The sequence below is a fragment of the Pyricularia pennisetigena genome, chromosome 3 (assembly GCF_004337985.1).
Source record: "Pyricularia pennisetigena strain Br36 chromosome 3, whole genome shotgun sequence".
Taxonomy (NCBI): domain Eukaryota; kingdom Fungi; phylum Ascomycota; class Sordariomycetes; order Magnaporthales; family Pyriculariaceae; genus Pyricularia; species Pyricularia pennisetigena.
In genome coordinates, this window is record NC_043742.1 from 5141592 (window position 1) to 5154545 (window position 12954).

The window sequence follows — 12954 nt, forward strand, 5'->3', positions numbered from 1 at the left end:
CCGATCATGGATTGTGTTCCATAGCCACCACTCTGCTTCCACCATCCAGCTCCGCTGCAGAACGATCAGGAACCCCTGCCAGTCCCATGTTTCAGCCACGAGCATCAACCACGTCATGGATTCCTCCCCCCTTGAGCAATCTATCTTGCTCGGTTTCCATCTCTTGGAAAATTTTGTACAGGAACCAAATGTTTGCCTTTAACTAGCCAAAGACTGGGTTCCGTTGTAACCTCAAGACCCTTGTGCAAGCCATATCGCCGACAAACTGCTCCAAAATAGACTTAAAACTTCAAAGCTTAAAACGACGCAAAGAAACAACAACTCCTGGCGCACCGGATCCCTGTGAAGGGCCTGGCTGCGCATGCAGAAATGGGAAATGGGGGCTTGCTTCGAAATGATGTATATAGAGTAGCAATAAGGAAACAGCAGACAGGAAACACAATGAAACAAGTTACAAATGAGAAGGAGAAAAAAGAGTACAAAGCAGGTGATAAAAAGACCAGTGCTAACTGGCAAGAATCAAAATGTTTCGTAAAAGTGCCTTGCAATCAACGTGTTGATTGGTGGTGATTACATATCAGACCAGCCATAATGAGTGACTTGAAAGGGGGTTGAAGTGAAAATAGACGCGGATAATGCGTAAGAATAAAAGTTTAAGAGGAAAAAAAAAATGGTTGGCGGACTGCAGCAAATTGGCACCAGCTTCAAGGATCAATGCTTCTAATGATTGTATGATGGGGTCGGCCGTAAGGATCGTTAAATGAACGTCTTATCGTAAGGACTCTGTGAGGGTGGGCGGCAGAGTTCTGTATGACAGTGTGGAGCGATGTGTGGTCGTTTGCAATGCCGTTTGCCCGAGATCAAGGCTTGAAGACGGCATTGGTGAGAAAGATTTCCCCTTCGACTGCGGTAACAGGCGCGGGTTTTGGCTTGATCGAGGACCTCCGCTGCTTAAGCGTGGCAGCAGTTGGGCGGACAGGTGATGAGGTCTTGATGCTTGAGATACTGTTGTCCGACGACTTCTTGGACAGGCTGTTGAGCATTTCGTGGCTGCGGGCACGGTGCACGTTACGAAGTTCATCCTCGGAAAGATTTTCGTCAGGTTGCTCCTGCTTTTCAGCTGGTGCGCCATCGTTGGTGCTCATCTTGGTGAACTCGTTCTCAACGTCTGCCAAGAGTGCATAGACATCATCGCCGGCATAGACGCGAATGCTCTCAACGGCACGGCGGTGTGCCTCAACCTCCTCGGCGGTGGCAGTCTCTTCGCCGATTGGCTGCTCCATAATGGTAGAGGGCACAAAGCGCTTCGGCGAAGGAGATTGCTGAGCCGAGGAGATGTAGATTTGCTGCCGAGTTGGGCTCCTGGGAGGGGTCGAAATGTTGCCAGCACCGTTGCTTGCCAGGCAGTGAGGCGATCTAATGCCAATTGCCATTTGCAAGCTCTCGCTGACACCATGCACACTTCCAGGGCTCAAGGGCATCGTGGCCGCGGCGGCAACGTGCTCGAGCAGCTTTTGCCGCACTCGAGTGCGCCTATTCTCGGCTTGCTCAAGTTTGCCAACCCAGTCGTCGATCGAGTTGTCGAGCTCGGCAAGTGCTTCCTCCTGCTTGAGCATCGAGTCATGGCTAAACTTGGCAAAGCGAGGCGATCTCAGATACTGGCAGATTCGTGCATGCAGGTTGCGTCGTCCAGCCCGAAGAGAATTGTAAGTGCGACGGAGATACTCGGTGCGCTCGTCCAATTGGCGTAGTTCCTGTATATATGGTCGCTCGTTAATCGGGGTTTCCCCGTGTCAAATTAAGATTTGGATCGGCACGGATTGACCACTATGACTTACCCTGGACAGAGCCTCAACGTCCTCCTTCCTAAGGACCTCGAATCGTGCAGCTTGCTGCAACGCCTGTTTCTGCAGTGCAACTGCCTCATTGTGTGGCAGCGTGTTGGGCGCTTCTGTCGACTTCCAGCCTTGAGGCAGGCTCTCAAACGCACGCCTGTCGGCACTCCTGCTCCTCTTGGATATAGATCGGCCCACAACAATACCCCCGGGTATTATGTCGCATCTTTTGCGTGGACGACCCCGCTCCATGATGCTGCCTGACGATTCCGATTGGTTCCTCTTATGTCCACTGGCATTGTGATAAACAGGAGGCCGAGTCTCGGAAGCGAAAGCAACAGGTGTCGAGTTGGCAGTCGAGGAGGCGCCTTTTGGAGTGGCGCTGAGGTCGAGGAATGTTGTCTCTTTGTGCTCAGTCAGAGGCGTCATCGTAGATGAGCTCTCCCATGGCTTCGGCGAGGCTCGACATTCGATGGGGGCTGTCACGGGAGTCGGCACGGTCGAGTTCGTGTGGACGGTCGATGCTGATCTCGGGGTTGTCAAACTAGACGACAGAGGAGTGTATGGTGTGCGCATCACGGGAGACTCGTCCGTTCTGGTCGATCGAGGGGCAGTGCTTGACTCGATTGGGGTGCTGCCAGCTCGTGAGCGATTCAAGGACCTCTGCCGGTTGAGTCTCGGTACAGGGACACCCTGAGCGGGAATGACTAGCGGTGCCAGGCTTTTTGGCGATAGAGGCGATCGGCTCTTGGGGATGTTGGCTGGGCTTCCAGATTCGCTGCTGCTGCCGAGCTCAGTGACTTCCTCAACGAGAGACGGCGTAGGAATCATGACTTCTGCGAGGTGGTGGTGCTTCCAGTTCTGTCCAGGAGCACTGATGGACCTCTCGTGTAGAGGTGGGCGGCCAGGAATCGTTGCTGTTGCGGAAATAGCTCGTTAGTCCTGCCCAGTACAACTCTTTGCAGAAGTACGGGTCTATATAAGACGCAGATGGAGAACCTACGAGAGTCCATGGGAACCTCCTGCACCGTGGTCATGGGGCCGAGCTCCGGTACGCTGACTTTGCGCCGGCGGTTCAGGTTGTGCTCTTTGATCCTTAGCCTCAGTCCGCTTCCAGGCGGTGACTTATCAGACTTTTCGCTGTTGCTGGTCTGGTTCATGGCGAGGGCGAAGGCCTGCTCCGGGTCAAGGCCCTTCCCTTGGGCAGCTTGCGGCTGCTCCTTCCGGGGGAAAAGCTGATACTTGCGTTCTGGCTGGTACATTCTCCAGACGTATGCCTTGTCAGGCTTCTCTGACGGCTTTTGAGCGGAACGCGGTTGTTAGAAGCTAATTTGGTGTGCACCAGGGGAGATGGATAGAGCAAGTTTTCAATGCTTGCAGCTCGACCTACAGTTTCAGATCGGGATACTGGAGAGCCAGGCATTGTGGCAGACTGGCTATGGCTAATATGATCCTGATCCGCCTCCAGCATGCAGTTGACTATATGAGCCATTGGATCCGTTTCGACTGGTAGGAAGCGGCTGTGAGTCTGAAAAAAAAGGGGAGGGGTGGCCGGCAAGAAAGAAGGAATGGTGTATAAGTATTGTATGACCAGTAGAAAGACAGGAAGAGAAGCGAATAAAACAAAGCCTCTTTGCTGAACGGATTTGGCTGTGCCGTTGGTGAAAGAGGGGCCCCTGTCAAGCAGGCTTGTATGAACGTATGGTGTGTATCTTTGTGGTCTCCTTCACCGGAAGATGGGATGGACGGATGACCTCAAGTGCGTGCTGGCCAGAGCGTGTCGAAGGGAAGAGGAAAGGATGGGATGAGATGCCTCTGAAGTTTATGTCTCGTCCCGTGTCTGCTTTCTAGCCTTTCGTCACTCGTGCACCGGCATCCGAGACTGACAATGGAAAGTTGCTATGGTGCGTCCGAGGACTGGCACTTTTCAATGAGGGTGGTTTTTCACTCGCACGCAGATGCGGCAAGGCTGGTCTGCAACGACATGAGATGGGCAATGCAGTCAGTTTTAATTACCATGGATGCCCATCCACATTTCTTTCAAAAATAAAATAATAAAATAAAAAATAAAAAGGGACAGACAAAAAAAAAAACCGAGGGAAAACGAGTCCGTGTGTACCATAACCCGGGGCCCTGTCTCGGGTGGCACCCATGGAGCCAGGCACGCAGTAGAAGGTGAAGAATCAATAACGTCGTAGTGTGCTAGAGACAGAAAGGACAAGGGTGGCTCCAGCTTGCATGCAACGGGGGGGTCGGCGTATGTGTTTGCTTGCTGGGGGAGTGGGTAACAGAAAGGAAGGTTCTCCCAGCTGACGGGAGTACCGTATAACCTTTTCACTTGACTGACAGAACTCGACCCGTGGGAACTCATGCAGAGTGCAGCAAAAAAGCTGGGTCTGGGTCGCTCTGGCACGAACCCCACCAAAAGAGCCCACCGAACCTTCCCAGTAAGCCAGGTACATGAATGAGGGAAACGAGTATGTACTGTAGCAACGAAACAGTGTGTGTCGAAGTGGATGGTCATGTACCATAGTAGAGTTGTATTTGAACGTCTTGTCACGCACGGCGTATCGACCTTCGGAAGAGACGAGATTGCGTTGTAGGAGCCTCTAACTTCTCCTGAAGGGGTATCTACAATTCTGCATATCTGGAATCAATCCCGAAGGCGAGGTACGCGGCTGACACTTGAGGTGCCGTAGTAGGAATGGCAAACGTCGACGTCACGAGTAAGTCTGGATCTGGGTGGGCCAGTAATGACAAAGGAAGAGGCTAGCCATGGCAAGACCTATGGTCTCTGCTGTCTCGGAAACATTAGCACAGTGAGAAGAATATGGTTGGCCGAACCATAGTGCGAAAGCTCGACATGTAGAAACATTCCGTCAACGGTCTAGTCCAGGTAAGCTTGCAAGGGGGGGGAGAAGGGGAGGGCTCGACCTAAAAAAATAATAATAAGGGAAATAAAATAAGAAAAAGAAAATTGACGAAAAGAGAGAGAAAAGACAAGAGCGTGCTGAAACCCGCTTACCCCCTGACCCCTGTAGCTATCCCAGAAACAACCCTTCACAGTGCAACGTTGGAGCTGCCACCCCAGCGGACAGGGGATGTTTTAGCCATGGGTTTGCAAATGCCCCGCCGTGACAGGGGCTGAAGGAGGGGACCCCTCCACGAGTCTTGCGCGGGCCGGGTGTCCATGTCAATAGCAGAAACTCGGTTATGGCCTATAGGCATCCGCCCCTGTCCGTTAAAGTCCTGCCAGTTCAATCGGCACCACTCGGACAGAATCCGCACGTTTTTCTTCTTCTCTTCTTGTCTGTTGCTGCTCACTATTAGCGCATTTCCTGGTTAGCCTAGTGACGACGTAGGTGCATTAGCTCCGTCTTGCCAAGCGGAGGGGAGCTTTCAGTAGAGGTTTTGTTTAGGTCGAATTGCGCGCACTTCAGTTCGATGGAGCAAGCCCTGGTGCGGAAGAGAAAATCGAAGACTTTGTTGGGAATTGAACAGATGAAGTGATAGAATGGATTTAGTCGGATGACTGACTGGTGCGAGGATCAGCTCCCTTCGTTCGCCTCGTCATGACCAGCTATGAGTCCCATCAAATCCAGCTGTATGATCGGCCAACTGATAGCTTAACCGTCATTGCGGCGACGGGGCGGGAGAACCGGCGAATCCGTTCCAAATCTGCGGCGAGCCCAACGCCGACAAAGACGCTCAGGAGAAAACACGGCACTAACCCCCTTCTGTAGTATTCATGAGCGAAAAATTCTTCATTCGTGGCGTTGCAGAAGTCAACGTTCATTCGGTGGCTCGGCCGAGCCACATGAGCACTTAGTACATTATCCCAAAACGTTCAGGGCTACTTGTTTCTGGGTTACAAAAGTCAACCAAGCCGCACTGTCGCGATTTGAATCTGCAACAAACCAATATATCTTGAACGTTATCTACGCAGGCTGCTTCGAGATCGATCGTGGTGGTGTCGAGGAGGCCCAGACAGGAAGGTAGGTGGCATGGGCTTGGCCAAACTCAGGGAGATGGAACCCCCTTCTCACTGCAGCAAGGGCGCCACTAATTTTTTTTGGGTTGCAGATGAGATGGCAAAGTTGTTTGGGCTCCAATATCTTTCTATCTGTTTCTCATTGGACTCGTCAGTCTGCACATGACCCGAACCACACAAACTCAATGCGAAGATGCATTATCATAACGGGGGAAGGGGGAGGGAATAAACAAATCGGAAATGCGGCGAATATCAAACAGGATTTCCCGTGTTTCTCCTTGAATAGAAGCTTTTTGTTTCGAGGGTAGATAGAAACAAAAACAAAAATCCCAGAATAAAAAGTACAGTATACAGCAAATAGTATATCAACATACCTAGGCAATAATGGGTCGCGTGCATAAAGCAAGCTGCACGCATTTTCTCTGCCATGTTTACCTTGGTGCGGGGAAGACACAGATACATGCATATCTTTAGGTCCAAACTCAAAGCCAACTAACCCCTTGCGGCCCATCCGAAAACTGACACGATCAAAGTACTTGCATTGCCGCCTGCTACAGCAGATTGATGCAGGTACTGTACCAAGAGGTAGACCAGAATCGACAAGGGGAAGGGGAAAATTTGACCAAGCCACCATCGAGTTGAAAAATATAGCCACTCGATCCCTCTTTTCCTCAATCCGAGACGGCCTGATTGTGTCAATGCACTCACAGCGCATGCTACTCTGCTGCTGCTGCTGGTTAACCGCAGAGAAAAAAGAAACAACGAAGATAAGAAAAAAAAATAATAGAAAAAAATAAAAAATAAAAAAAAATAAAAAGTTGACACACACCTTGCGATCAAGGAAATGGGCAGTCTGTGAACCTGTCATCTACTAGGTACCCTATTTACTGTATTCTGGACTATGCTAGCTCAAGTAGCCATGACCGACCGAGGTTTTCCATTGGTACTTTCGGCTAGCTTGTCTGGTCAGCCTCAGCTCCGCGACTAAAAAAAGCAACACAGGGTGAGGTTTAGCTCCAGCTTCAAGTTGGCCTTGTCACCTTTTTTTTTCTTCCTTGACTTTGTACAACTATGATGTCCTTGCGCACGTGTACCATTGGCAGGAATTGGACCGCCAGGCAGTACTACTGCCAAAATTCTAGTTCTACCAACAGAAAGTAACGCCATCCCCAGGATGATGCCAGCACAGACCGCCAAGACCCAGCTGAACTAACGAGCTAGGTGTACCTGTAAGGTGCGGCAGCTTGGACAGGTAGACAGATGCTTCAGCCTGATAGACAGCAGAAACAATCGAGTTGACAAAGGGTTGACAACCCAATCGGCAGCCTAGCGTTAGCTCATCGCAAGCATTTTCCCAAACTGTATTAGCAACAAGGAGAGAAGAAGGGTTTCCTATATTTCAGGTAGCCTACAACCCAGTTAATTGATACTTGGCAGTAGGATGCATGAGATGGTGGAGTAATTTGTCTCTGTTCTTGTGCTGTTAAAGCTAACCACTACTCTATAGACACTTTGCGCGCATATCACACAAAAATCAAACAAAATACAGCGAGAGGGGACCGGTCTGGAAGCTCCGAGAACATCGCATTGTCATGTTCGGATAACCACGAGTGATTGACTCTACGGATGGGTTCATCGCTGCTTTTTGTCTGTGTGAATGCCACGGTCAAGTTTTATTTTTAATACGCTTCCACATCAGGCCTTTGGGACTTTGCGGGATGCCGCCTCTGACTCGAGACGCAAGAGCTTTTGCGGCATGTGTGCCGCACATTCGACATGAAGGGCCATGAGGCGCGTTATTTCAGAAGAAAAAAAAACTGGGGTCTGAGCGTATACGTATAGTGTGTGGACTCTGTATTTCCACTGGAAAAGTGCTCGAGACCAAAACAAACAAAGAGAAATGAGACTGACAGAGACAGAAATAGAAATAAATGAAAATACGAATGCAACAACAACATGACAGGAACAAAGCTATCACAATGTACAACGTACAATGTCCGGCACTCGTGTTGTTTGCATCATCTTCAGCTGTGTGGGGAAATTGACGATCATGTCGCAGGTACCAACCACATCAAGGACAGAGAGACCCGCGCGAGCTGGTTGGATAGGGTATTTCGATTCATACTGCAAAGTTACAGCTGAAGGGAAGTCAGGGTCCAACCCAGCAGCTCACCTGTCATGAGCGCTGATGGAGTAATTCCAATACTATTGAAAACCTTGGTCTTTCAAGAATTACAGTGTGGGGCCCTATTGATCAATGTGATCTACCGCCACCGCTGCCGTTTTGTCCGGCCTCAATGCGTTGTGGCATCGTTGGCGGTCCTTAGCTCCACGGTATTGTAAATCCATAATCTACGATACAGTACAGTACTGTATGTAGCGGGTTTTCTCGGGACGGCAGGGGTCGTAAATAGGAAGAGGAGTGCTCATCGAAAACTTTGGGTGTGCATGAACTCTGCATGAACTTACAGAACTCTGACCTTAGCGAGGGACGATTGCTACCCCCCGGCCGTGAACTTGCCCCAATTCCGACTTTGGAGGTTTTTGTTCCTTTTGGGACTTGCCTCGCAGGAATGATCGCACCCAGGATGTAAGTCAGTCATCGCCTCTTGCCGACGTCAACGTGGCAAAGATTCATGCGATTTCCCACAATACGGAGAAGAAGAAAAAAAACGACTGGGGAAATCCCCATGGAATAGCCGGGAGGGTTTAAACCAACAGAGAACACAAGAGGACGTAATTTTAACATCGTAAGTCAATTTATCCCTCCTGTCTCAGGTGAGGGTGACATGAGAGAACGGCAATACCTATCTCATTCCCTGCCGTTTCCCTCCCATTATTATTCATGTTAATTCTTTATTCCTTATTTGCAGGGAGAGACCGTTGAAGATCTCCTTGGCCGGCCCCAATCATCAAAGGGGTTAGCTTTCTTACCTTCTTGGCTACTGCTGACTTGCGTTTGTGGCGCGGCAGTCACGGGAGGGTTCAACCGGTGAAGAGTTGAGATGACGGATTTATCCGGCTCAAGAACTTATAATTAGGCATCTTTTTTTTTTTTTTTTTTTTTGTATCTTGTTCTACTCGGCAAGTTCTTGAAATCCCTGCCTACCTGCAGGAACGGGAGGTGTGGCTAGGTACTGAAAGGGTCTCAGGCAAAGTCCAAAAACAGTACCCTGATGCAAGCTGCCATGCCATGTCCTTAATACCTTTACTTTGTATAATTGCTCATCGGACAGTTACTCGGGTACGGGCATTTTTTGGCATTGATGAACGGAAGAATACAGACGCATGAGCCCTTTTTCCCCGCCGCACTGTATGTGATGCGTGTCTAAAATGCCGCTCCTTTCTTGTCAATTTCTCTTCCTCCAAAAGGACTGAATACCAGCTTTTGGATGGTACCGAAGAGCGCAAACGAAATATTTAATCGCGGTCATTTATTCGGAGATTGTTGGTCAAGCAGCAAGTCAAACTAGCCTCCAGGTTAGACATTCGGAAGACGATTACTTTGTGAATTATTGGTGACAGCTGGCCTAGTCCGTAGGAAGACTTTTTTTTTCCTTTTTCTTCTCCTTGGAATTCCGGCTCACTGTAGCCCACTCGCCCCCGCTGGCTTCCCACGCGCACGGATACACGACACCTTGGCGAGCGGGGGATCAACAACGGCACACACTGTTCTGGACCTCTTCCAGCCACAAGGTCTACATGCAGTACAGTAAGTACAGAAGTACAGTCTACGCGCGGTAGAAGACAAAGAACAAAAAATAACCCATATGTTCGTGGCTGCTCCGTTTCTCGGCAAGCCCCCTTTCTTGCCCTTGTTAGAGACTGCCTGTATGGTCGAAAAAAGCTGATGAGAAACACTTGAATTTGCGAGCGCACTGACCTCCCTCACCGGCGTTGTGAACATATTCGGACTAGTCCAGAGTGACCGCATCGAAGCGGGTGGGACACACACACACACCATCCATCTCTTGAACCAGAAACCACTTCGGAGGAATTTGGGGAGAAAAAAAGATGAGAACGGAAACAACCACCCCAATGTTCCCAGGGACGCCACACGAAACTTCAAACAAGCTTAACCAGCCTCAGTCATCCTATGGCGGCCTTTCGGTTATTGGTATACCTGCAGATTGAAATTTTCATCACCCATTTCTGTGAGGCTTGGTAGTCGCAGTATTACTACGATGGGCAGGTACGAAAAGAACCCCACAGCAAGCTTCCGGGATCCGGCCTCCCTGGTTAGGCCCGGGGGTTTCCAGGAACACCGTAACAGTCGGGTAACTGTCAAATAAAATTTCCAGGCATTCCGCATTCCCACAAAAACAGTATGAGGCTAATGCAACGGACCAGGTCGTTGCGCTAATTATTTACACCAAGGGGGTGTTGATGATAATAAAGGACGATCACGGTTAGAGGCTGTTTATTCTTTCTCCTCTTTTCTTCGAGCTTAACTTTGGAAGTTTTGACAATCCTCTTTTTTTTACTGTCCATCACTGCCAATTTCATCCACCTCCGGTCCGTGCAAGGCTGGGAGCAGAAATAACAAGCCGAACAAGAATGTCGGTCTCCCGCTGCCGCTTCGCCCCGCTGCCCGAAGCGATTGACTCCTCTGTTATCTCTGTCAAGGTAGGCTAGCAGGCATGGCTTGGCTAGGATCATCATTCCGAATTTGCGGTATTGTGCCAGATGTCATGTTCGCAGTTGAGGGTCCTTACTACCATTTTACCAACAGACCGTCTTGACAGGTCGGTTGATCGACGTCCTCGACCCCTTAGAATTTACGCATACCGCTTTTTTTTTTTTCTTCCTTTTTCAACCGAGGGCTTGGCGCAATGTCAAGAGGTTTTGATGATCACCAAGTCCAAGTGCCGGACCAGCCGGGTTTCCGACATTGTCTTATCTAATCATCGTGGCATATGGTTTCGTAGAGCGAAGCGCATATGACTGAATAATAATACCTGGCTGATATTGCTGATATTGCTGATGTCGCTGAAGTTGCCACTAGATGAAATTAGACCGTTGAAACCGTTCAGCCCGAGCCGTGCCGTTTCCCCGCAATCCCAAACTTGTGTCGGAATAGCCGTTAGACTTGTCTCGGCTAGTCCAGTAGCAGTCTGTATAGTGAGTGGCTGGGAGCACTCTGGTCTATACCGCCAGTAAGTAGCTAAGTCCAGGCCTATGACACTCAACTGGGGCGCGTGCAGCTTGGGCAACGGCTCGATGGGCTGGGTTGTACCGCACCTGTATGTCACCCAGAAAACCGAGACTTCGACCAGTTCCCAAGACCCTTCTTTTTTCGATAGACAAGATGCGACTGGTTCGGAGTGTTGAGGCTGTGTGCATTGGCAATGTGTTCCTTCTTTTTCATTTTTTTTTTTTTCAATAGATATTTCGAGCACGGACTACCACGGTTGCAATCACGTTGTGATCTACCAGCATTTAATGTGCATAAATGGCAACCAAGAAAAGGAGAAAAAAAAACGTAGAGAGAGATAGAGATAGAGAGCGGCATATGCGGTGTGACAATGGCCCGCAAAATGGAAACTGGGATTGCAGTGGGCAGTACCACTATATATGTATGTAGTAAGACATTACTTGCCTATAGGTGGCAGCAAAGTGATTATCACCGGATCTCAACCAAGGAGCAGGACTCATGCAAGAAAGCCTGTTGGGAGGTCCTCCCGCAGAACCCAATTTACCACGGTAGCCATTGCGACATGAAGGCTTCAATTTTGGGTTCGGAAGCTCGCAAAGTGACGCGATATTTCCCGCGTGCCCACTTACTGTAGTACTACGGTATACTTTCTATAATGCCAATAATCTTGGCCCCAGTGGCACTGTGACAGTAGCAGCTCCTCGAGCTGCAATTTTCCTGCGGGAGACTTGAGAGCAGCGACAAGAGCTGGGACTGAAATAAGTGGCCTTTTTTTACCTTTTCCCCTCTTTGTGATAAATAATGTATACTCCTCCCTAATGATGGTGGTGCAGCATGACTATCCTATCTTATCCTCTGGTCTGCGCGTTGCTGATAAAAAATAACAAATAGAACACAAAAAAAAAGTCATAGCGCAAATTAAAGAAAATCAAATAAAAATCTAAAAGAGTGTGGCACTCGCAAAGTTTCCATCAATGAGATAATTAATTGCTTGGACAAAGGCATTACAGATAACAAGGTTTAATTTTTTGTCCTGGTTTTCTTTCCTTCACCGAGGGTTCACCTGTCGTCTCCTTTTTTATACCTTTGCCCTTTCTTGGACACTCTTCGCGATTGATCTTTCTCACACCGACGACATGCTTGTGCGTTTGTAGTAAGCTTCCTATGAACTACAGACCGTTTTGGACACTTTTCCCACACACACCACACCAAGCAAAAATCCGTCACCCCAACCAGCTGACCGTACCGTATTACTCGCCAGAAACCCTCCCCCTTGTTCCCAGCAAGAACACCAGCCAGCCACGATCTCCCCGATCCATCCTCAGGGGTCCGAGCCTTAATACATTCGCCATTATTGACATGGGGTAATGAGGGGCCAAGGCCCCAGTTTGTCAGGCCTTGGAAGCACACGCCGGCTGCATGGCAGGGTGGTGCCAAGGGCCTCAATTTCAACCCCCCTTGTCGTCATCCTGCGGAAATGGGGGGAGAGACGGGGTGTACCCCTGGGCTATCCGTCTTGCTTGCTGGAAGAAAAAAAAATAGAACCCACAAAGGGTTCCACTGCCACGCTATAGTGGGAATCCGGACTAGGGATCCGGAGCGGACCTGGCTTCCCTGCCTTGCCTAGGTTCCATGTCACTGTTCCTGGTCCCTGCCCAGATCCCTGTCCCAGTTTTTGTACTGGTTCGAAACGGAGCTTTTTTTTTCGTGTGTTCTTTGCTCCATCTTCCATCTCCATCTCCATCCTCCCTGTCGTCGATGTCGTTATTGCGATTAAATTGCGATTGTCATCTTCGTTTACAAAACTCGCCTCAGGTGTTTGTAGATAGTCCCTTCGCTTAGATCAATTTAACGGGATCTTCTGATAGTCTCGTCGCTACGATGAGGTTAACTAGTAATGAGATAGACATACGAGCGACACTAGGAGCACAGGACATTTTTCGAGCTTTTTTTTTTTTTTTTTTTTTTTTTTT

General features: G+C 49.4%; 2 protein-coding genes across 2 annotated transcripts; both read right to left on the reverse strand.

Moving 5' to 3' along the window:
- Positions 1–860: 860 nt before the first annotated feature.
- Positions 861–3327, reverse strand: PpBr36_03173 (uncharacterized protein; the record flags this gene model as incomplete). The annotated part of the gene is made up of 4 exons (XM_029890349.1): positions 861–1754; positions 1839–2752; positions 2839–3133; positions 3226–3327. 4 exons carry the CDS (start codon positions 3325–3327, stop codon positions 861–863), a joined length of 2205 nt encoding a protein of 734 aa, XP_029754455.1.
- Positions 3328–8689: 5362 nt separating this feature from the next.
- Positions 8690–8851, reverse strand: PpBr36_03174 (uncharacterized protein; the record flags this gene model as incomplete). The annotated part of the gene is made up of 1 exon (XM_029890350.1): positions 8690–8851. A coding segment is annotated over one exon (162 nt), but the record flags the coding sequence as incomplete, so codon positions are not given.
- Between the last annotated feature and the right edge of the window lie 4103 nt (positions 8852–12954).